We start from the raw sequence: 25,614 nt of genomic DNA, 5'->3' as shown, positions 1-25,614 counted from the left end.
ATTAAAGCACATGGGATTGGGGGTAATATACTGGCATGGATTGAAAATTGGTTAACAGACAAGAAACAGAGTAGGAATAAATGGGTCTTTTTTGGGGTGGCAGGTGGTGACTGGTGGGGTACTGCAGGGATCAGTGCTTGGGCCCCACCTAGTCACAATATATATCAATGATTTGGATGAGGGAACCAAATGTAATATTTCCAAGTTTGCTGACGACACGAAACTAGGTGGGATTGTGAGTTGTGAGGAGGATGCAAAGAGGCTTCAAGGCGATTTAGACAAGTTGAGTGAATGGGCAAATACATGGCAGATGCAGTATAACGTGGGTAAATGTGAAGTTATCCACTTCGGTAGGAAAAACAGAAAGGCAGTGTATTATTTAAATTGTGATAGATTGGGAAATATTGATGTACAAAGTGACCTGGGTGTCCTTGTACACCAGTCACTGAAAGCAAACATGCAGGTGCAGCAAGCAGTTAGGAAGGCAAATGGTAGGTTGGCCTTCATTGCAAGAGGATTTGAGTACAGGAGCAAGGATGTTTTACTACAATTATACAGGGCCTTGGTGAGACCACACCTGGAGTACTGTGTGCAGTTTTGGTCTCCTTACCTAAGAAAGGATATACTTGCCATAGAGGGAGTGCAGCGAAGGTTCACCAGACTGATTCCTGGGATGGCAGGATTGTCGTATGAGGAGAGATTGGGTCAACTAGGCCTGTATTCACTAGAGTTTAGAAGAATGAGAGCGGATTTCATTGAAACGTATAAAATTCTGACAGGGCTAGATAGACTGGATGCAGGGATGATGTTTCCCGTGGCTAGGGTGTCTAGAACGAGGGGTCACAGTTTCAGGATATGGGGTAGGACATTTAGGACTGAGATGAGGAGAAATTTCTTCACTCAGAGGGTGGTGAACCTGTGGAATTCTCTACCACAGAAGGCTGTGGAAGCCAAGTCACTGAATATATTTAAGAAGGAGATAGATAGATTTCTAGACGCAAAAGGCGTCAAGGGGTATGGGGAGAGAGCGGGAATATGGTATTGAGATAGAGGATCAGCCATGATCATATTGAATGGCGGAGCAGGCTGGAAGGGCCGAATGGCCTACTCCTGCTCCTATGTTTCTATGAACTTGGGACCCTGCTGAGCATGCAGCCACTCGGCAACATACTCAGCACTGGGCTGCATGCCACAATCATGTTAATCAGCAGGCAGCACTTTGAACGGGCGTGGGTTGATCCCACATTGTGATCCCCGCGCCCATTTTCAGGAGCAATCGAATTTCTAGCTGGTAATCTTGCAATAGTAGGTCGCTTTCGTTGCATAGTCTAATTTTTAAAATGTCTTCTAGGTGCCAAATTTATTCGCAATGTTGATGTCACCTTCTATCCAGGCAATGAGAAGTTAAATATAATACAAATAGCTCAAGGTCTAGATGCACAGAGTTATCTCAGTGTTACTACTGAGATTGAGGGTGAGTTGCCCAATATTGCCCAAGGTGCCACAGTCCAGATCCAGCCATATGATGAACTCTACCACCGCTCCAGTTCTGGTAAGTCAACATCATAAAGTACAGTAGTTTTTTTTTTACATATGCTAACATTTTTTATTTGTAAACTTTTATTTGTAAATTTTTATTGTGAAAATTTTCAGTTTATTATTTGGTCCTTTTATAAAAAAAAAAAATTGAATTTTTCTCTGAAATGCAAGCAACTGTTCAATAGCTAGCTTGCCATTCACTGGGAAGAGTATTATTTGTGATATAACATCTTTAACTGAAGCTTTGTAAATGCATAAAACCATTTCATACTATACAGCTGTCTGTGTGAACACTGTCACACGTTACAAATGATGCAGTAAGAAGTATAAACCGTATCGCTATTCGCAAGGTTTTTTAAAAATTTACTTTAACATTGTAAATAGTACAGATATTACTCTTTTTAAAAACTTCCCCTTTGCAGCAATGACCTCTACAGCCTACAGGGAGTATTCTGTTGAAGCCGGGAATGGTGAGATGCAGACACTTCGTTATCAGTTGAGACAGAATATTACCTACTATGACTGTGAACATGCACCAAGGACCATTCCAGACACCCAACAACTTAATGCCGACCGTATTTTTGTGCTATATGATCAGAGTGAGCACGTGGTTAGATACGCAATGATCAACCAGATTGGACCCGCCAGAGGTATTTGATAACTGGGTTAGAATCTCACTCTGTTTTTGCATTCTTTTGTTTTATTAGCTCTGGGAAAAGAATAAGATGTTGGAACTCTTGTGCACTCTAGATGCCTATTTTAAATGATAAGACTGCGTATAAACAATAATAAATGCGCAGCTAACAGTTTAAAACAATCCTGGCCCTGTTCTGTTGGATTCAAGGAGTCAGCAGTCAGTCTTAGAAATGCATGTCTGCTTGCACCTGCTGGGGCAAGAGCATTGTTCACTTGATCCTTGAACAATGTTCTTTATTTCTTCTCAGCAGCAGCACATACTGAGTGACTATTTGTAGACCATCTGACCCATGCCTTCTGATTGTTCCTGCATGCATAGAAAGTACTTGCTCATGTGTTTTGCAATAAACAGACATTCATAGAGGTCGGCAAAAAGAGAATTGGAATAATGACCTAACAACAAGGTCGCTGAAAAGGGCGAGAAAGCGGCTTAATATGCCAGATCTTAACAAATCTCTTTTTACTCTGAACAAGTGAATAAGTTGGCCACAGGCCTGAGGTCAAGAAGTCAAATGATTCAATGCATGAGAAAAGTGTCTGATGGCTGAAGTGGATCATGAGCTTGCAAATTTAAAATACGCAGGATTCTTTTCTAGTAAGATAGTGTGTTGAGAATGGGAAAGTATTTTGTACTTATAAATTATGTTTATCCATTACTGACAAACAGTCATTCTTCTTATAACACTTTTTTCCTTTCTAACAATTGGATTCCTTCGGTAAGAATTTCTTTCCAAATAAGAACAAACTTAAGACAATAAAGCATTTTATTGAGCTGGGTTTAATGGTAGGACTGACCAAAACATTGAACCTTCTCTGATTGCTGGAGGGCATATTTAAAACTGCTGCCTATGAATTAATTGCCAGTAAAAGGATGGCGACAAGTCTGATGGTGGGATTGTATTATTATCACAGAGGACACAAAGTCATGTTTAGTGCAAACACTTATGGGAACACAACATAGCCTCAAGAATATTAAAGCCCTATAGCTGTTTAATCAAGATTTCCCTGGAACTATCAATTTCAATGGTAAATGTGCTGTCTCGAGTTGGAATGGACTTTGAAAGGGGATAAAGAATAGAACTTCTTCCAAATATACCTCTAGTAATTGTCTGCCTCTAGCCACCTTCGCTTGGTCCCGGTGCTGCAAAAATTACAGGACATCCTGGAGTTGAGAAATGATTCAGGCAGGCAGGTCCTTTCAGTGGCCTTCATTTTAAATGTTATTTACCTATTGATTCGGTATTACCACTAAGTGTGAACACAGGCTACAAATGAACACTTCCTGCTAAATTAAAATTAGATTTTATTGAGCAGTAAGATTTAAATTAGAATTTTTGTCATTTAGAAATCCTGTATCACTACTGTTAATGCCCACATTGTCTTTATGTCTGTCTGCTTTGTGAGCCCGTTCTCCCCATCTCTACTAATTCTGAATATCCTTCCTTCACCACTCCTCTGAAGCACAATTCTCTGTCTATTGATGGCTGTTCATTGCTAAAATAGCTGTTTAAATTTGAAATCTACATTAATCCAATTAGGAAAAGACACAAGAAGGTAGCATAAAGTATCTGAAGCAGTTTACAACAACAACAACTTGCATTTATATACCTGTAGCACTTTTAACGTGTAAAACGTCTCAAGGCACTTCATAGGAGCATTGCCAAACATAATTTGACACCGAACCACATCAGGAGATATTCGGGCAGATGAAGAGGTAGGTTTTAAGGAGCGTCTTAAAGGAGGAAAGAGAGGTAGAGAGGCGGAGAGGTTTAGGGAGGGAATTCCAGAGCTTAGGACCTAGGTAGCTGAAGGCACAGCTGCCAGTGGTGGAGCGATTAAAATCGGGGATGTGCAAGAGGCCAGAATTGGAGGAGCATAGATATCTCGGAGGGTTGATGGGCTGGAGGAGGTTACAGAGATGGTGGGGGGGTGGGTGGGGGTGGGGAGGCGAATTGAAAACGAGGATGAAGATTTTAAAATCGTGGCATTGCTCAACTGGGAGCCAATGTAGGTCAGCGAGCACAAGGGTGATGGGTGAACGGGACTTGGTGCGAGTTAGGATATGGGCAGCTGAGTTTTGTAAGTTTATGTTGGGTGGAAGATGGGAGTCTGACCAGTAGTGCATTGGAATAATCAAGTCTAGAGGTAACAAAGGCATGGATGAGGGTTTCAACCGCAGATGAGCTGAGGCAGGGGTGAAGTCGAGCAATGTTAGAGGTGGAAGTAGGCGGTCTTAGTGATGGCGCGGATATGTGGTCGGAAGCTCATCTCTAGGTGAAATACGACATCAAGATTGCGAACATTCAGATTCAGCCTCAGATAGTTGCCAGGGAGAGGGATGGAATCAATAGTTAGGGAACAGAGTTTGTGGTGGGGACTGAAGACAATGGCTTCAGTCTTCCCAATATTTAGTTAGAGAAATTTCTGCTCATCCAGTACTGGATGGCAGACAAGCAGTCTGACAATTTAGAAACAGTGGAGGGTCGAGAGAGGTGGTGGGAGGCAGAGCTTACCGTTTAGAAGTTTATAGAACTAAATTGCCCCCTCTGTATAGTTGAAGGGGAATGAGCAAGTTTGATTGTCTTGGGTAACTAAGCAGTGTCTGATTCATCCCTTGCCCTTCACCTAACACCGCCAAAACTATATTATCTGGTCATTCATGCATCTGCTATTTGTGAGACTTTACTGTGCACAAATTGGCTGTCATGTTTGCTCACGTAAGAATAGTGACTGCACTTCAAAGGTAATCCGTTGGTCGTAAAGTTCTTTGGGATATCATGAGAGCGTGATGAAGCAATTTATAAATGCAATTTCATTCTTTCTCTTTGTTCCTTTAGATCTACCAATGAAACATAGTCTAACATCTGTGTTTAGTGCCAGTGTTCTGGTTAATTATGGATAAGATTGATTCCCCTGGTGTGTAAACTAGTGGTAAAATACTGATAATGGTGGGTGTTAAATCTAATTAAGATACTCACCTGTCCTTGGGTCATCAGATAACTGGTCTTCTAGAATTGTACATACTTCCTCAATATACAACCCCTTCTTTAAAATGCAGTTCTTCATTTATTTCTCTTACTCTTTCTGTGCAGTTAATTCTAGGCCTGAAACTGTAAATCCATGTCAGGATGGAAGCCACACTTGTGATGCAAGGGCACAGTGTTTCCCAATAAACGAGCATGACCACATCTGCACATGTGCACCAGGCTACCAAGGAGATGGCAAGGTTTGCACAGGTACGTAAAGAGAATAAATGTGCTATTGGTGCTGTACAGTCCAATGTGGTCTTTGTTGTACATCCGTTAGCTTTGTTTCATTCTAACTAGCAATTTTTAACCAACACTGACTGAGAAAGGTGCATCTACAATTTATTGCAGCCGAACATAATATAGAATAAAATCCTTTTTTACATGGTGTGCAGGGATATATATTAAATTTGTATGATCCCACAACTTATATTTTTATTTCATAAGTACTCATGAAAATAATTAACACCTGGAAAAAAATAGTAAAACAGTGTAGTAGTTTAGAAGTAACATGGCAACATTTTGTTTACACTGGTTGTAAATTTCCACACCATTTCCAGCATTTTATTGATGCTGCCATGGCATTTCTACTTTGTGAGGGCTGTAAATTGGGGTAGATTTTGTTTCCATTAGGTTTCCGTTCCCATAATAGTTGTGGTGCTATTTCTATTTGGGTCTGGGCTGGGGCCTCCTTGTGATGTGTGAGCCAATACTGCCTGGAGCTCGTTTAACATATGCTAATGAATGTCGTACATGGGCCAAAAACCTATGCACCAAGGGCAAGTTAGAATGAAATAAATGAGGTGTTTCTGTTGCCAACATTTGTTGCTACTGGTAGAAACTTGTAGCCTGTAGTCTTGAGAAGTTTTAAACAGTGAGTGGTGGTATTTGAAGAGATCGTTTGGAGCAGTTTCTTTTTAAGTGCACCTGTACAGAGTTGGCCTTACCCCTGACAGCCTGAGGGCCTTTGAGACTACAAGGGAAGGTTGTCCCCGCCAAAAGTAAAAGATTCAGAGTCAGCATAATGGGAGGCCCAATTGGCATTCCGTTGTTTAGTATTTTAATGGAGGAAGAGCAATACAGGATGGAGGACAGGAAGGTGAAGCTGTGTTTGAGGAGGATGCACCACACAAGTTATTACCCCCTCAGAGTTTACAGCCTTTGCTAATCTTTTGAAGGTATCAGTGAGGAAATTTCTGTGTGAAGAGTATATAGGTTATAAAAGAAGCTAACGGAGAGCTGTGCCAGCTTTTGCATGAAGACCTCCAGCCAAGATCATCATCTGCCCAGCCGTGCCTGTGGCTGTAAAAGTTATCACTGCACACAATTTCTATGCCATTGGCTCCTTTCAAGTGACCACGTGGGATCTGTATAATATCAGCCAGGGATCATTGCTATCGGGCATAATGGCTCCTCCACGAGCACTACAACGTATGACATGCTTCTACTGGAGTTATCAGAGAGAATAATCGGAGTCCTAAAGGAGTGCTTTCTTTGTCTTAAAAGATCCGGAGGGACTCTGAAATGTTCCCCTGAGCGTGTATCATGCACCGTTGTAGCTTGCTGTGCCCTGCACAACTTTGTTAGCCAAAAAGGCCTAGATATTGGAGATTCACGGAGAGGTAGCCCCAACTGCTTTTGAGAAGAATGGAATGTAGCCTCATGAGGACTGTCACCTGGAAGATTCCTCAGTCAGTTTCAAGGGGGATCCGAACGCAACTAACCAATGAAGTATTCTCCTCTGTTTAAGTGTTTCCCTTTGTCACCTTCGCCATTATTCCATTTCCCTCGCCTTCAGATCATGTTCAACTAATCCACATTGTGGAACCTCACCGTACCTCAGACTTCTTTACCCTTACTAAACTGCCAGTCTTAATAAGCTCCATGAATAACTGAGCATAAAATAAGTGTTCCTTCTCTTTTATTACAACCATTTCATAAGTAAACATTAGTCATCCTACTCTTTATACACCCCATACTTCCCTTGGTTGTTTAAACATGCCTTTGTGGCTGAGGTAACCTTCCTCTCATGGCAGTTTGGTCCTGGGAGGGACTTACTGTTGACTGCATCTCTGTTGCTTGTGCCTGGGCCGCCTGATCGCACCTTCTACGTGCCACTTGCGTGGAGCTCTGAGGGGATAGACAAGGTACTTGGCTTGTGCTGCCTCTCCTGAGAAATAGCAGCCTCCTGCAGGTTGACTCCATCTGTCACCATTCTACTGGGCCCAGGATTTGTGTATCTACTGCAGGGTGGCAGATCTAATAGCAGCTATCCGATTCTTAAAGCCCTGAGAGACAGTGGCCTGTATCCTGGCCCCAGGTGTCTGACCGCCGGTGTGCAGGGTTCTGTCTAACATGTCTCCTACTGCTCCAGAGCTTCAGTTTATGCTTCCGCAATGAGTTGCCATCACTGTCACTGCTGACATGGCAGCTCACCAATATGGGGGGGGCGCAGGAAATCTGGCAGCTCCTCTGTGGAGCTGAGCCAGAAGTAGGGCCTAAGAGGGAGGGTGGGGCATGGAGCGACTGGCAGAAGATTGGGATTTTTGTGGGGCTAGGTGGAACATTAATGTAGAGGTCTTGTTAAGGACTGCTGGTCAGGCCGCTCTAGACCAAGTATCAATGGGAGGAGCTTGCGCGGCACAGGTTCCACCCATTGGTACCTGAGAATTTCATCAGCTTCCTATGTACGTAATAGGACCCTGACTTGCTTGCCTTATGAGGTCCCTCCCTGAAACAGGTGGGTGCTCTGGCTGCCCATTTCTAGGGCTGGATGGATCGACAGTAAGAATGGGGCGGGAAATAGTGCCCTGCCATTTTCCCTGTGCTTACCGCCCTGTTCCCACCTGAAAACCAGGATGAAAATCATCCTCATTCCCTCCCTGGTTTTTAAGAATGGCGAGAGAGGGAAACTAGGGAATTATAGACCAGTTAACCTAACATCTATTGTCGGGAAATTACTTGAGCCTATAATTAAGGATAGGGTGACTGAACACCTCACGAATTTTCAGCTGATCAGAGAGAGCCAGCATGGATTTGTGAAAGGTTGGTCATGCCTGACAAACCTGATTGAATTTTTTGAGGAGGTGACTAAAGTAGTGGACAGGGGAATGTCTATAGATGTTATTTATATGGACTTCCAGAAGACATTTGATAAAGTGTCTCAGAAGAGACTGTTAACTAAGGTAGAAGCCCATGGAATTGAGGGAAAATTATTGACCTGGTTAGGAAATTGGCTGAGCAGCAGGAGACAGCGAGTAGGGATAATGGGCAGGTACTCTAATTGGCAGGATGTGATGGGGGTGATTTTATCAATGGGGACGTGATGGAGGCGGGAAAGCTGCTCGTCGGGTTTTAGTCCCGCCTCCATCGACGTCCGGCCAACCCACACTATTTTCCCTTGATTGGCCTTGTTAAGCCCGCCCAGTGGGCTTAGCCGGCCAATTAAAGGAAAGCCGGTGACAGATGACGTCAGCGTATGACGTTTCATCTGTCAAGATTTTTTGACAGATGAACTGTCATCATTTGACAGCTTTGTGAAGCTGTCAAACACTGACAATCTGTCTTCTAAGTTGGGACCTTGGACACAGGCTCACATAGAACGCTTTCCTGAGCAGAAAGCAGAAGGCTGCTGCATTTAAGAATGCAGGGGCCATTCTGCTTTCTCTGCCAGTGAGATGAGGCAGCTCCGCGGCCTAAAGAGATGAAGTCTGGAGGAAGAAGCAAAGGTAAGTAATCTTATTAAAACACTTTATACTCACCTCACACACTTACCTCTCCACACTTGTACTCATCACTCACCTGCACACCGGACATTTTGGCCCCTCCGACCCCTGCAGACCCACAGCTCGCCTTGCTGACCCTGGCGAGATTTGGAGCCATCGGGAAGTCCACACTTTAGGGCTCAAAATAGGGATTAGCCTAAAACAGTTAATTGGCACTAACCCCCTTCCCGCCTCAAGGAGACGGGACCTGGCATGGGTCAGATACCCGCCTCCTGGGAAGATGGCACGGAGGCGGATTGGGGGCAGGATGGGTACCCGCTCCCAGATTCTGCCATTATCCTGGCAGTCCCGCCTCCATACCCACCTTCCCAGGGCTGGGAAAATCACCCCCGTGGTGTCCTGCAGGAATCTGTGTTGGGGCTTCAGTTATTCACAGTATTTATTAATGACTTAGATGATGTGATAGAAAGCCACGTATCCAAATTTGCCAATGACACAAAGATAGGCGGCATTATAGGTAGTGTAGATGAAAGCATAACATTACAAAGAGATATTGATAGGTTAAGTGAATGGGCAAAACTGTGGCAAATGGATTTTAATGTAAGCAAATATGAGGTCATCCACTTTGGACCTAAAAAGGATAGAATAGGGTACTTTCTAAATGGTGAAAAGCTAAAAACAGTGGAGGTCCAAAGAGACTTGGGGGTCCACGTACATAGATTAAAATGTCATGAACAGGTATAGAAAATAATCAAAAAGGCTAACGGAATGCTGGTCTTTAATCTAGAAGACTAGAATACAAGGGGGTGGAAGTCATGCTTCAGCTATACAAAGCCCTGGTTAGACTACACCTGGAGTACTGGTAGCAGTTCTGGGCACCACACCTTAATTGGCCTTGGAGGGAGGGCAGCGTAGGTTTACCAGAATTATACCCGGGCTCCAAGGGTTAAATTAAGAGAGATTACCCAAATTAGGGTTGTATTCCCTAGAATTTAGAAGCTTAAGGGGTGATTTGATCTAAGTTTTCAAGATATTAAGCGGAACAGATAGGGTAGATAGAGAGAAACTATTTCTGCTGGTTGGGGAGTCTAGGGCAAGGGGGCATAGTCTAAAAATTAGAGCCAGACCTTTCAGGAGTGAAATTAGGAAACACTTCTACACACAAAAGGTGGTAGAAGTTTTGAACTCTCTTCCACAAACGATGCTAGATCAATTGTTAATTTTAAATCTGACATCGATAGATTTTTGTTAACCGAAGGTATTAAAGGATATGGGCCAAAGACGGGTATATGGAGTTAGGTAGCAGATCAGCCATGATCTCATTGAATGGCGGAGCAGGCTCAAGGGGCTGAATGGCCTACTCCTGTTCCTATGTTCCTATTCTTTATTTGCACTGTGGTGCTGAGGCCCACCTGCTATGAACAAAAAGTTACCAGTAACACCTGACACATCTCAGTGAAGAGATTTGCCCATCCCTACCTCCTCTATAGAAGCACAAAGTCAGAGCTGTGGTTTGATTGATCTGTAAAAGTTTCAATCATCATCTCTTCATTTAGTCAGCATCGCTGTACTTCAAACACCGGACAACTTATTACTCCTCTTTGGATAGTAAGATATAGCAGTCAACAAGTACAGCTGAGGCTTTTGCAGATACAGTGCTTGCATTCTTGTTTCTTGTGGGTACTTGGATAGAACAATAAGAGTAGCACTAATTGTCCACGATATCATTGTGGACAAGAAACTGTAGAGAAGTGTTGAAAGTATTGGAGACTCCACAACTGAAAATTGCGCTGAATTTGTATGTCACTAGCACCTTCCAGGCATGAATTGAAGACTTAACTGGAATCAGCCGGTATGTAGCCAACTGCTGCATTCCTGATGCAACTGAGGCCTGCCAGATTGCGCAATTTAGCACGGAGCCCCAGCAGCACAACAAAAGCAGCCTGGTTTTTATTAGCTGGCCACTTCCCCAAAATTATCAACTTTACACATGTTGCCAGTCATAACCTGGGGCCACATATGCATAGGAAGGGCTTCTGCTCCTTCACTATGCAAATGTTTTGCAATAAGCAACTCCATATCCTTTGTATCAGGGGACGTCCCACTGGATTACAAATAAGCCAACGTGGCTATTTTCATAAAAGACAACAAAATGAAACTGAATAAATGCAGATGATTACTTCCATCAAAATAACCAAGTAAATGGCAGTCAACATGATCCCAGAAGGGGGGAGGTTCTGTCTGACCAACCTTCTTGACATTTTTGAGGTACTAACGTCCCAAGTGGTTTTGGAAAGCTTTTATGATGTGTTGCTTCTGGACTTGAGGAAAAAACCTTTGATAAAGTCCCACATGAACAGCTGTTGCTGCACAAGCTAAACTGTCTAGACAGACATTGCCTGAGCATCCTAATCACCTCTCACTGCACAGCTGTATTTATAGCCAATTTACAAGAAGTGGTGATTAAGTAGTTTATTGATTCCTTGAGAAATTTGAAAATGACCACCAATGCATTGATCAGTTTCTGCTCAATGAGGCACAATTCCGACTGCAGCAAACCCAATATGCCCATCAGTTTTGACAGGTGATATTCATGAGCAGAAATGAGTGACCTTGAATAATTATTTCCAAAGGAGGAAATTACAGTCATTTGTGTAAATCCAGTTGAGAATCCTGAACTCAGAGGTAAAATTTGGCTTTTATTTTCCTTTTAAATGTTCTCCACCAATCTTTTCCCCTCTCCTCCACTCTTGACGGTGTCGACCCCTTGTTGGGGTATGGTTCCACAGGTGCAAGGCACTCTCAGTTACTTCACACAAGTGCCCATTATTGATATATGATTCTTAATGGTGTGTTTTGATAGGCTAATTGTTAATGAGGGGCATCACTGCTCAGTTGAATCCTATCCTCTACCATCTACAATGCATGCACACTTTCAGCAGCAGTTGCTGGATAGTAATCAGGAGCAGAATCAAAGCCAACTGTTCTTCAGTGACACTAAAGTCAATTGTTGCAATCCAATTGACAACCCTGCTGAGATGAGCACAGAGTGGGAATGAAACTTGGGGCCTTCCTTGTGTATTTTTTTATTTGTTCTCGGGATGTGGGCAACACTGGCGAGGCTGCATTTATTGCCCATCCCTAGCTGCCCTGGGAAAGTGGCCTTATAGAAACATAGAAGATAGGAGCAGGAGTAGGCCATTTGGCCCCTTGAGCCTGCTCTATCATTCAATGAGATCATGGCTGATCATCCAAATTCAGTACCCTGTCCCTGCCTTCTCCCCATATCCCTTGATCCCTTTAGCCTTAAGAAATATATCCAACTCTTTCTTGAATATATTTAATGAACTGGCCTCCACCGCCCTCTGTGGCAGAGAATTCCACAGGTTCACCACTCTCTGGGTGAAGAAATTCCTCCTCATTTCAGTCCTAAATGGCTTACCCCTTATCCTTAGACTATGACCCCTGGTTTTGGACTCCCCAGCCATCAGAAACATCCTTCCTGCATCTAGTCTGTCCAGGCCTGACAGAATTTTATAGGTTTCTCCTTGTGGTGATGGTGCTCCCCCAACGGTGTACTCTTCTGATTGGACCAAAAACAAATTGTCTGTAAATTAATCAAATTTTAAATAAACCTTAACAAATCAAATTAAAATCGTGTTGTCCGAATTGATTATGCACTCCAGTCCCCGCGGCGCCCACCGGTCGCGGAAGTACTCAAGCGTGCCGGCAGACACCGCGTGCTCCATCTCTAGGGCCACCCGGGCGCGAACATGGCCGCGGAAGAGAGGCAGGCAATCTGGCTGAACGACCCCCTCGACCGCCCGCTGCCTGGACCAATTAATGGCTTTCTTAGCCAGGCCCAGGAGCAGTCCCACGAGGAGGTCCTCCAACCTGCCCGCTCCCCTCCGCACTGGGTGACCATAGATAGAAACATAGAAGATAGGAACAGGAGTAGGCCATTTGGCCCTTCGAGCCTGCTCCGCCATTCAACTAGATCATGGCTGATCATCCAAACTCCAGCACCCGGTCCCTACACCGACAGCCATCCCACCCAAGCCCTATCCCCGTAACCCCACATATTTAATCCCCCCTAACACTAAGGGTCCATTTTTATCATGGCCAATCAACCTAACCCACACATCTTTGGACTGTGGGAGGAAACCGGAGCACCCGGAGGAAACCCATGCAAACACGGGGAGAATGTGCAAACTCCACACAGACAGTCACCCGAGGCCGGATTTGAACCCGGGTCCCTGGCGCTGTGAGGCAACAGTGCTAACCACTATGCCACCGTGCTGCCTATGACCAGGCATGTTCTCTGGAATTAGCAAAGAGGAATGCAGATACCTATCTTTCACCACGTGCATGGGCTGCCGCTATCACTTTTAGTGACTCCTTCGATAGGCCTCGGGCGGAAGCCCTCGCGGATGATGACTCCAACCTGGCTGATGACAACCCTACCCTAGGAGCATTCACTGATGACAACCCATGGGACTGAAGTGCAACCAAAAATCGAGGAGCAGCCCCTTCAAGTAATGAAAGAGGGGCTGCAACCTCTCACATTCTATGTAAACATGAAAAACGGACTCCTCCAGGCCGCAGAAAATGCAGGCGACCTGGGAGTCCGTGAACCTATTTAAAACCATATTGCACGGGACCTCTCCGTGCAACACCCTCCAGGCCAAGTCCCAGATAGAACAAGGGAGGACTCCCGTGTAGAGAGCCCTCCATTGGGGACCTCCGCCTCTGCCAGAAGGCAAGATGGCACGCCAAGACGTGTCTGGACGGCACCCAACGGTGTAAGGTAGGAAATTCTAGGATGTTTACCCAGCAACAATGAAGGAACAGTAATATATGTCAATGTCAGGAAGTTGTTTGACTTGGAGGGTAACTTGGAAGTGATGGTGATCTGGACAAGGAGCATAGTGCAGTGAAATCCAATGACCTGGTCTGTAGTTACTTACTTGGTTACCTCTATATATGAATGAGTTGATGTTCACTTAGTGTGGTTAAAGCATTCTGGGATGTGCATCATGCTGTTGCAGTAGCCCCGAAAATGCCGGTGATCTCCGCTCCTGACCCCGTCAAAGTATCTGGGGTTAGAGGAAGGCCACCTAATGTAAGTATCACTGGCAGGCTCCCACACTACGACGGGTGCCTTTTGGCTGTCTGGCAGAAGGGTGGGGGAGAGAAATGTGGTGCTGGCCAGCGTCTAGTGCAACTGTCAGCATCACCAGTCAAAATTTTTTAAAATCCATTTGACCCTCATTATCAGGGGTCGATCTAATGGCTGGAGCAAGGAGTTGAGGGAGTTTGCTTAGGAGTTCAGGCCAGGATCCTCGGGTGAGCCCCACATCTGCCAATCTGATTACAAATCCTGAGGTACATGCCACTCAACGGAAAGGAGGCCAGGGATGAGGAAGTTTCTGCCATAGGAATTCCTTCCCCTTGGCCCCACCGCAATGGACATCATTGGTCATGTTTGGAGCGATCAGAGGTTCTGCCCCAAAGAGGCCCCAACAGAAACTGTCAGCAGAGACGGGGACCTGGAAGCTCCCGCCTCCATGCACTTCCCAACAGTCTTACACCAAGAGGGCCCCTGGATTTTTGTGGTCAGTGTGTTGGATCTCTAGTGTGTTTGGCCACACAGTGATGGGATGTGGGTTCATATCTGCAGTTCCCAACATACTAAGTTCTTCATCCCAGTTGTGCCATTCTGGGAAGGCATGTGTCTGTACACAGAAGGTAAAAATCAAAGGGACAATCACCTCAGATCTCTTGCGCATCTGGGGACTGGACTTGGAAGAGTAGTGCTAGATGTCTCATTTTCCACATTCTCTAGGGATCTTACTGAATTTCCAGTCCACCTTCTCAGCTGGGATAGACACCTTGGGGGTAAAATAATAGCAAAATACTGCGGATACTGGAAATCTGAAATAACATCAGAAAATGCTGGAAATACTCAGCAGGCCAGGCAGCATCCGTGGAGAGAGAAACCGAGTTAACGTTTCAGGTCTGGGACCCTTCATCAGAACTGGAAGAAGCTGGAGATGTAACAGATATTAAGCAGGTGCAGAGACGGGGGTGGGGGGGTGGGGTGTTTGGGAGGGGAGGAAGGAATTGAAAGAACATCCTGTACTTTTGTAAGAGGCAGGAAAGATAAAATGCAGCAAATGGGAGTGGCAAAAATCATACTGCATGAAAAATGGGGGCAGGGATACTGTAATTATCTGAAATTGTTGAACTCAATGTTGAGTCCGGCAGGCTGTGAAGTGCCTAATCGAAAGATGAGGTGCTGTTCCTCGAGTTTACGTTGAGCTTCATTGGAACAATGTAATAGGCCGAGGACAGAAAACAGAGTGGGAGTGAAGCGGTGAATTAAAGTGACAGGCGACCGGAAGCTCAGAGTCACCCTTACGGACTGAACGGAGGTGTTCCGCAAAGCGGTCGCCCAATCTGCATTTGGTCTCCCCAATGTAGAGGAGACCGCATTGTGAGCAGCGAATACAGTATACTAAATTGCACGAAGTACAAGTAAATCGCTGTTTCACCTGGAAGGGGTGTTTGGGGCCCTGGACAGTGGGAAAGGGGGATGTATAAGGGCATGTGTTGCATCTCCTGCGCTTGCACAGGAAGGTGCCAGGTGAAGGAGAAGGGCTGTTAGGGGTGATTGAGGAGTGGACCAGGGTGTTGCGGAGGGAGCGGTCCCTTCGGAATGCTGAAAGGGGAGGTGAGGGGAAGATGCATTTGGTGGTGGGATCACGTTGGAGGTGGCGGAAATGGCAGAGGATGATCCGTTGAATGTGGAGGCTGGTGGGGTGAAAGGTGAGGACAAGGGAACCCTATCGTGGTGTAAGGGGTTTTCGATCGCCGAGGTGTCTCTCTCTCTCTAGAGGCCTCGCTCTCTTGCACAGTAATACACCGAGTGGTTTGACCCACTCACCCCTTAGGTTCTATACACTGGACTTTGAGGCAGGAACTGCAATGCAGAGAATACTCTATAGACCAAGTTTAATGAAATGAAATGACATTTTATTGCATGGAGGAAAAATTAAATATAAGCCAAGCAAGGTACATGGGAGGGAAAAACAAATCATAATACGGTACTAACCAACATATCTACAGGCATATTATGTTTTACAAGGTTCATCCTGAAATAGGGAAACACACGGAACATCGAGGGACAACAACGCATTGTTAAATTATACCCAAAATGCCCACCCCCTAAACCAACTAGATTAGATTATGAGGGGCCAGAAACATGCTCACCATTCCCAGTTAGAAACATAGAGATTTTGAAGTCTGCGTTTTGGTCCTCTCAGGCGTCCTGTCTCCACGTGGTCGTTGGGCTGTAGGAGCAGCGGTCTGCTCAAGCTGATGGCTCCTTCTCTTCAGCAAGACGCGCTGACCATCATTTCACCCGCAGCTCGTTTTTCTCCGTACTCCTACACACGACGCTGTAGGGCGTTTCGTCTTTTCTTCTCGTCAACGGCCCGGGGTTTTTGTCGATGATCTCCCGATGACTACCCCGGGTCTCGTCTTCTTCTTCTTCTCGTCAACGGCCCGGGGTTTTTGTCAATGATCTCCCGATGACTACCCCGGGTCTCGTCTTCTTCTTCTTCGAACCACCTTCTCCAATGTCAAGCCTTCCCAAGGCTAAGAAGCGTACTGAAAGCTGCAAAAGCTCCCAAAAAGCTAAAAAGCCACCGATGGCTACCCCGGGACTCCAGTTATACTTTTTCATGGAGGCCCTTATCTCCCGCCAAATCAAGGTTAGTCTTTGTTTAACTTTTGGCGGGCTTGTAGCACAGCGGGGTATTCTTTGTTTTTAAAGTATCTTCGGAATGGCCGGTAACTGCCATCTCTGGTCTGGAACGACCCTGTATTGTCTTTAATGTCCCTCTTCGAACTTGAATCTGTTCCCCTTTGTCTGGGTAAACATTTAGATGGCCTTTATCTACAGGCCGATCTGATCGGATCTGCATCCAATCTATATGTATGGGGCTCTGTCTGATTTCGTTTTCCCTGAAACTGCCTTCCAGAACCTACTGTGGGCTGAATCCACAAAAGCTGTCTGGGGACTGCAGGAACCAGTTTAAAGTGTCCCAAAAGCTGGTCACGGGGTCTGGCGGCCATTTTGTGTGTCCCTTTTTCTGGGCTTCTTTTTTTAAAACAGTCTTTAAAAATTAAGGCCTTTTCTGCCAATAGACCCTTATAGGACAATGTTCAATTTTGTGAATTCTACAGTGGTTCTGGGAGAGAGGGGAAGGGGTGAGAGCAGAAGTGCGGGAAATAGAACGGACACGGTCAAGGGCCGTGTCAACCACAGTAGAGGTGAATCCTCGGTTGAGGAAAAAGGAAGACCTGTCGGAAGCACTGGTATGGAAGGTGGTATCGTCAGAACAGACGCGGCGGAGTCGGAGAAACTGGGAGAATGGAATAGAGTCCTTACAGGAAGCAGGGTGGGAGGAAGTGTAGTCCAGGTAGCTGTGGGAGTCGGTGGGCTTGTAGTGGATGTTTGTCGAAAGCCGATCGCCAGAAATGGAGACGGAGAAGTCAAGGAAGGGAAGATTCGGAGATGGACCATGTGAAGGTGAGGGAAGGGTGGAAATTGGAAGTAAAGTGGGAAGGGTGGAAATTGGAAGTAAAGTGCCTTGGGGGTAAATCTGAGTTTGGGCAATAGTGTAAAATGGGAGATATTGAATTTTCTGCCCATTGTATGTCCAGCCCAATTTTTCCCTCCATTGGCTATATGCAGTGTATAATGGGCGCCTGATTTGATATCACCTATTTTACACTATCACCCAAAGTTAAAATTACCCCCCTTGTGTGAGAACATTTCAGCAGGGGGGAAGTTAAAATAACTTTTAAAAAGTACAAGACACAGAGCACAGGAAGTAAGAATGAACCAAACTGAAAACTCAGTGACTGGAGTCTGGCCATGTTGATGTGATTGTGAATGTGGAAACACTTTTGGATGCATCTGTTTCTCTGAAGAAAAAATTACATGGGGATCTAATTCTACACAATTCTATGTCACCTTTAAATTTCTAATGATAGGATCTGATGGAATAGTCAGCTCTCTTTGTATCATTAGTGATTTCACCAGCAGCCATAGCTTGGTAACGGAGTTCAGTGCGTGTGTCTGAATGTACAAGTGCAGCCATTCATCAGTGCTGCAAGTGGTCAATTTAAACCGCAGCTCCCTGCTCATATCACCTTTAAATGCTTTTAATACTGAACTACTTGGTACAGTATAACTGGTAACCTATTATACTGTCATGTAGCACAGTAATCCTAAACTTATTAAAAACTTCTTGGTAGTATAGTTATCATTGACCCAACTTTCACATTTTTAAAAATATTAGCAAGGTTTCAGACTGTTGACTGATCATCATCAAGTTCATTTTTAAAAGTTCCATTTAACGAAAGGTGAAATGAAATGTTTCCTGCTGTCCAGATGGGAACAGAAACTGTGGCCGGAATTTTTACATTTGGAGCCACCGGGAGCAGGGTGGGGGGTGTGGAGGGGCCAGTAGCGTGCGGGACCCCGCAGGCTGTGAGTGTGCGTGTGATGTCACGGACAGGTTCCCCACCCGGAAGTCAGCCTGATTGACAGCTTTGGCTTCTAGTCGGGCGGGGAACGCTGGAGAAGAGGCCGCAACCACAGGTAGGTGCGAGCTCCGACCCGGTTTGGGGGGGGGGGGGTCCAATCCCCAACCCTGGGGGTCTGAACCCCGACCTGGGGGGTGGGGGCTGATGGTGGGGGAGCTTGGGGGGGCCGGGGAGAAGCCCCTCACCTCGCTGCCAGGAACCCTGGCCGGCCACAGTTAAACCTTCTCAGCAGGTTAAATCTAAAGCTTCCAGCCTCATTATAACATTTAAAATGCCAACTTGCCTCCTGGGAACGGGTTGGCTGCCCATCCTCATCCCGCCTCTGTTAAAACTGGACGTGGGCGGATTGGAGGCGAGTTGTGGCTGGGATTCAGGCTTGTTAAACTTTAACCTCCCACCTGACCCCAACCCACCCATTTTTAGGGGTTAAAATTCCCCCCTGTGTCTTTTTTTTTAAAACACACGAGCTGGATCTGCTTCTTCCATCTTGTAATTTTAAAACTATTTAAACCACTTGGAGCAACTTGGACCTTGAGTGAGACAGCTTCACCTTTTCAACTAGTTAACTGTTAATTGGAAGACACTCACTTTCTGGAAGATTTTTCTTCATTAGTGCATAGCTGTAACAAGACTTTCACTTTCTCCTCAGATATCGATGAGTGTACTGATGGTAGTTCCCACGGATGTGGAGAACATACCAATTGTATCAATGTCCCTGGATCCTATGGGTGTGAGTGCCAGCATGGCTATGAAATTCCAGAGGGCGGGAACACGTGTGTTCGTAAGTGTTTTTAGATATCTTTAAGTGAATAAGTTCTTTATTAGCTGCCAAGCACAATCAAAAAGAAACACCCAAATTTTGTAACCAAATCCTTTAAATGGTGACATCAGTATAATTTAGATGCTGATCCTTATCCCAAAGGACCTCTAACAATACTGGAACATATTTTCTTCAGTGGGATCATTTTTGCAGCGTTACATATGTTCCTAAGTACTGAACACTTCTGATAGAACGCACTAATAGACTATTCATTTGAAGATTGCACTGATCCAAAAATGGGTTTATGAAAAGTGAGAGAAAAAAGCAGCTTTTTACTCATTAAGTTTTATTAAACTGCAATCATGTAAAAGTAATGCTAAATTATCTGAGGGAAAGAATAATCAAAACAGGGACATTTAACTCCAGGACAGACCTGGAGTGCATGATCTTAGTAGAGTCTAAGGTTTCAAAGTAGCACTGCTGCAGAGACTGAAATGAACAGTACAAAGGAGCTTTCTTCTCAGTTAGGGTTGCTAACTCCAGAACTGTTCTGGAGTCTCCAGGATTAAAAAATTAATCGCCTGGACACTGCTTCAAGCAACACAGAAGAAAAATCATAGGGGCATTATAAAAATGGTGTCTTTTTTCATTTTCTTTGACCATTTTTCTTTGTTAGTTATATAAATATTGGCGATGGGGAAGAAAAGGTGGTTTGACTGGACGGGGAGGCTGGACGTCATGTGATGAAACCGCCAGGACTATGTCCAACCAGAGTTGGTAACCCTATTCCCACAGCATGGGTACAGTCACCTTTGCCAGTTCAGCAAGAGGAGGAAGAAAGGATGACCCAGGAGCAAAGAGGCCACAGTTGGTGCATGACTTACACTAGGCATTACCTCAATGGAATTAGCTACCTGGGCATGATGGCAAAATAGTACTTAGCAGAAAGACTGTTGATCAAATGAGACCTGCAGGGACAGACGAACACCTGCTCCATATTATCAATGAAGGTCACCTCTGCTCTCGGCTCTTATGCCACAAATCCTTCCAGGCACCCACAGGAGATATTTCAGGATCAATGATAACTTAAAACATTATATCGCCACGCACACAACTACATAAAACTCAACATCGACAACAGTAGAAGCAGCTCAAGTTTCGCCAAGATAACTGGGCATTATGGACACTATGCACATAATTTATTTGTGCACCCAGCAACAATCCTATGCCATACTTAAATACAAAGGGCCATTAGCAGCATTTGCTGACTGAAGGGCTATTATTATGATAGAAATCGAGTTTAGGTAAAGATCAGTCATGATCTAATTGAATGACTGAACAGGCTGCAGGGTTGAATGGCCCACTCCTGTTCCTATGATCCTTTAGTTCTGTTCCTACGTTCCATAAACATGCTAATAGTATGCAACGAAAAAAGAAAATGCTGTTCCTGCGAGCAAATTTGCGTGCAATAAAATTGCAAGTTTCACAAAAACGAATTCCTGCCATTTTATTAGAAACATAGAAAAATAGGAGCAGGAGTAGGCCCTTCGAGCTTGCTCCGCCATTCAATATGATCATGGCTGATCCTCTATCTCAATACCATATTCCCGCTCTCTCCCCATACCTCTTGATGCCTTTCGTGTCTAGAAATTTATCTATCTCCTTCTTAAATATATTCAGTGACTTGGCCTCCACAGCCTTCTGTGGTAGAGAATTCCACAGATTCACCACCCTCTAAGTGAAGAAATTTCTCCTCATCTCAGTCCTAAATGTCCTACCCTGTATCCTGAGACTGTAACCCCTCATTCTAGACCCCTCAGCCAGGGGAAACATCTTCCCTGTAACCAGTCTGTCTAGCCCTGTCAGAATTTTATACGTTTCAATGAGATCCCCTCTCATTCTTCTAAACTCTAGTGAATTAAGGCCTACTCGACCCAATCTCTCCTCAATTGACAGTTCTGCCATCCCAGGAATCAATCTGGTGAACCTTCGCTGCACTCCCTCTATGGCAAGTATATCCTTTCTTATGTAAGGAGACCAAAACTGCACACAGTACTCCAGGTGTGGTCTCACCAAGGCCCTGTATAACTGTAGTAAAACATCCCTGCTCCTGTACTCAAATTCTCTTGCAATGAAAGCCAACATACCATTTGCCTTCTTAACTGCTTGCTGCACCTGCATGTTTACTTTCAGTGACTGGTGTACAAGGACACCCAGGTCACTTTGTACATCAATATTTCCCAATCTATCACAATTTAAATAATACACTGCCTTTCTGTTTTTCCTACCGAAGTGGATAACTTCACATTTATTCACGTTATACTGCATCTGCCATGTATTTGCCCACTCACTCAACTTGTCTAAATTGTCTTGAAGCCTCTTTTCGTCCTCCTCACAACTCACAATCCCACCTAGTTTCATGTCGTCAGCAAACTTGGAAATATTACATTTGGTTCCCTCATCCAAATCATTGATATATATATTGTGAATAGCTGGGGCCCAAGCACTGATCCCTGCGGTACCCCACCAGTCACCACCTGCCACCCCGAAAAAGACCCGTTTATTCCTACTCTCTGTTTCCTGTCTGTTAACCAATTTTCAATCCATGCCAGTATATTACCCCCAACCCCATGTGCTTTAATTTTGCACACTAACCTCTTATGTGGGACTTTATCAAAGGCCTTCTGAAAATCCAAATACACCACATCCACTGGTTCTCCCTTATCTATTCTACCAGTTACATCCTCAAAAAACTCCAGTAGGTTTGTCAAACATGATTTCCCTTTCATAAATCCATGTTGATTTTGTCTAATCTCGTTGATATTTTCTAAGTGTCCTGTTATCACATCCTTTATAATAGATTCTAGCATTTTCCCTACTACTGATGTTAGGCTAACCAGTCTGTAGTTCCCTGTTTTCTCTCTCCCTCCTTTTTTAAATAGTGGGGTTACAATTGCCACCTTCCAATCTGCAGGAACTGTTCCATAATCTATAGAATTTTGGAAGATGACAACCAATGCATCCACTATTTCCATGGCTACCTCTTTTAGTACTCTGGGATGCAGATTATCCTAGGGCCCTAGGGATTTATCAGCTTCCATGCACTGTATAAAAAAAAAATTCCTAGAAAAGAGGATCATATAACCAATTGAGTTTGTGGGAGAGTATTTCCGCAGGGGTTCTCTGATTGTCCACTACGTCATTAGCAGAAGAGCCATGGAAACCCTGGAAGAATGACGCCTACACCATTTTTCTGGGGTTTCCTTGGGCTCTTCCATTGAAGTTAGTTGGATGAGCGGAAATTCAGCTCTGGTGTTTCTTGTTTTGAAATTTAAGTTTAACTGACATTCAGTGAAACAATAAAAAATGAAAAACTTTCAAATAAAATACTGAATTATTTCCTAATTCACATACTCGTGTATTCTTAGCTAATATTTTGCCGTTCAGGACTAGCAATCTGGGCATCATTTCCACTTTCAACCTTCAGGGGACAGAGTGATTGTTATGTGTAGCTATCTGTCGGACTGCCTCTCTGTGCTTTCATGATGGAAGCAAGTGAACTGAAAGTAGCTTTCATAGACTATTACCAAATTTTACAGATGAGTTCCCTCAAAGATATGCTCTTTCCTTTTGATAAGTCTGATAACTCCATAGCTGCAGGAAGGGATGCAGGAAGAGATTTGTTGGTATTGTGTCTAACCTTGACCTTATTTGTGACCCCAGGGTGAAAGGTTGCACGTAAATCGTTTTTACATATCCTGTTGGGGATATATTTTGAGCCTTGCCAAAAAAAATGTGCTCTGTAATCAGTATTCTGCTTGTGCTTAATGCAATTGTAGAAAACAAATGTGATGGAAGAAGTTTTTTTTTCCCCTCTGGGATTTAAAACATCCTTTAGTCCTCCAAGGATTACAGATGACATGTATAGTTTGGCAGAAGCAGCTGTTTGTGATGCTGTAGATGTGATTTCAGCATTACCTCTCTAGCCATTTCTCTTGATTTGAGCAAATCAACATTCATTTTAAATGGGAAATCAGCAATTATAGTACGGACACATCGGGGGTGAAATTGGGCTTGGGCGGCAGCACAAAATGGGTGACAGCGAATTGGCACCCCTGCTCGATTTGAAAAGAAAAAATGGCGGGGTGTAAAGTGGGCTGCTGATTCTTTAGCACCCATTCTTCACTACTGCCCAAGACCAATTTCACCCCTATTAAATATCAAGAGAGGATTTTTTAATACAAATACAGTTAAATTCGGAATCCAAATAATAATTAGGGAGTGAAAGTTGGCATGAGTACAAAGTGGGGTCTTTCTCCCAGATATAGCTGTCTGATTGGCAATCAGATTCAGGAAGTAGCTGCCATAGAGGCTCACGGTGTCTCTGGTGCTATTGAACAGGCGAGACCATAGCTCATTTGCGGTTGAGTGTTTTTAACTTTAACATTCTGTAACCTGCTGCCCCATCCACTGTGCTACAAATCTTGGCCTCCATTCCTCCTTTGCTTCTACTGTGCTCCATTCCTCCTGAGTTCCAGCTGGGCTGCACAGCCTGACGCCCCCCCCCACCCCCCCCCCAAGCTGTGCTAGCTCACAATGTGTCCACTTAATAACTCATAACTCAACTCCAGTTCTTATGGGCGATGACATGGGAGATCAGCCAGTTAATGTATCAATACAAGATCTGTGTAATCAGTTTTTGGTGTGTATATATCCCTATGCATGAGAACTCAAAACCATAATAAAAACTAAGGCCTAGAAATTCAGTGGGCTGCGCCACCAGTTAGCACCTAAAGAGGGCACTCAGTGGCTTTAGCGCCACTGGCCACGCCTCCCGCGATATTTAGCGGGGCGCTAATGGCGGCATTAGCCTGTAGCGCTGCGCCGCCACCAATGATGTCATCGGTGTGCGCAGCGCCCCACTACTGCCCCGATCGCGATATTTGGTCGCTCCCGCCTTTGTAACGCCGGTCACAAATCACACCCGGTTCACGGGGCCTACCTGTGGCGGTAGTGGCGCAAATTAAGGTGGAGGTGCGGGGCGGCCATTTTTTTTCGGTGGCCGCCTGCCAGCACCTCCGTCCCCGGCCTCCTGATCCCCCCCCCCCCGGGCAGTGCCTGCTGTGTCCCGAGAGCCCGGCACTTCTCCTCAGTGCCGGGCTCTTTTGCCGGCACTCACGATCGGTCATCGTGCTGGTGCAGGCCCCTCCCCCTTAAGAAGGGGAGGAAGGCCTGCAGTACCGCAGCGCGCCGTGCCACAGCGATATTCAGTTTGAGCGCCCCAAGAGGGATGCGGGGCGCCTCAAGCAGCGCCCCGCGTCCCTCTTGGGGCGCTCAAACTGAATTTCTGGCGGGCACAACGGCTCCGTTCGCAGCGGTAATTCCGGCGCCCAGGCGAGCTTGGCGCCCTGTTTGGGCCTCCACCGAATTTCTAGGCCCAAATGTCTTAATTCATTACATGTATTAATATTTGCATTAGAATTAAATTAGTACTTGCTTATTGTGAAATTCAGAAAATTAATCCTTGACCTTATAGCCTACCACTAGTGGATTTGCAACTTTCAAAAAACTGGTGCTTTGACTCAAAGCAATTCATTGCACTTTTTAATCACAAAAACAATTGTTCCATTTAACTATGGGAAAGATTCTCAGGATAATTTGATGATGTTTTCTGGTCATGGTCACATTGTAAGTAAGCAGAGCAACAAATTCAGGTTTTATTACAACATAGAGAATCTTATCAAAATGGAAAGAATTTTGCACATTACAGTATTGGGAGCTGAGCTATAGTTACTGTTAAGATCTCTAAAATTGAGACCCAGTGAAAGTATCTCCTTTAAAAGTAAACAGTTCCGTATAATGCTGGGATTTCTTATTAAACCATATAAACAGAGATCAAATTATGTTGACATGAGCAACTAACAAAATGATGGCCCAGATTTTTCGGGGTCTATGACAGCGTACGACAGCGTACATGGTCGGAAGTGCCCCCGCAAGTTCCGGGTTTCCGCATGCAATGCGCATTTACGAAAACCCAGAACTTGCAATCTGTCAAGATTCTGCTTGACAGATTGTACCCATCCACAGGAAATGGACATTCCCGGCACAGAGCGACTGGCCAGTGAATGCCCACGAAACCCTTACGCCTGGTAAAAGCAGACGTAAGGCCTTCTTTTACCAGCGTAAGGGTTTAAATAAATATTAAAATACATTAAAAAAAATAATTTAAACATTCAAAAACCTTTAAAAT

The 25,614-nt window shown here is 44.7% G+C and overlaps 1 protein-coding gene across 4 annotated transcripts in view; it reads left to right on the top strand.

Moving 5' to 3' along the window:
- The window catches only part of nid2a (nidogen 2a (osteonidogen)), a 182,527-nt gene that overhangs the window by 9,403 nt on the left and 147,510 nt on the right, over positions 1-25,614 (top strand). For all 4 annotated transcript variants that reach the window (XM_086003173.1, XM_086003172.1, XM_086003171.1 and 1 more), the window contains exons 7-10: positions 1,352-1,552; positions 1,962-2,189; positions 5,328-5,471; positions 19,254-19,385. In XM_086003173.1, coding sequence (XP_085859299.1) covers positions 1,352-1,552; positions 1,962-2,189; positions 5,328-5,471; positions 19,254-19,385 — 705 coding nt within the window. The remainder of the gene's footprint in view (positions 1-1,351; positions 1,553-1,961; positions 2,190-5,327; positions 5,472-19,253; positions 19,386-25,614) is intronic.

Source organism: Somniosus microcephalus, chromosome 12 (assembly GCF_052327205.1).
Source record: "Somniosus microcephalus isolate GS21.2 chromosome 12, FLI_Smic_1.0, whole genome shotgun sequence".
NCBI classification, from domain to species: domain Eukaryota; kingdom Metazoa; phylum Chordata; class Chondrichthyes; order Squaliformes; family Somniosidae; genus Somniosus; species Somniosus microcephalus.
This window is presented reverse-complemented; position numbering and strand designations above follow the sequence as displayed.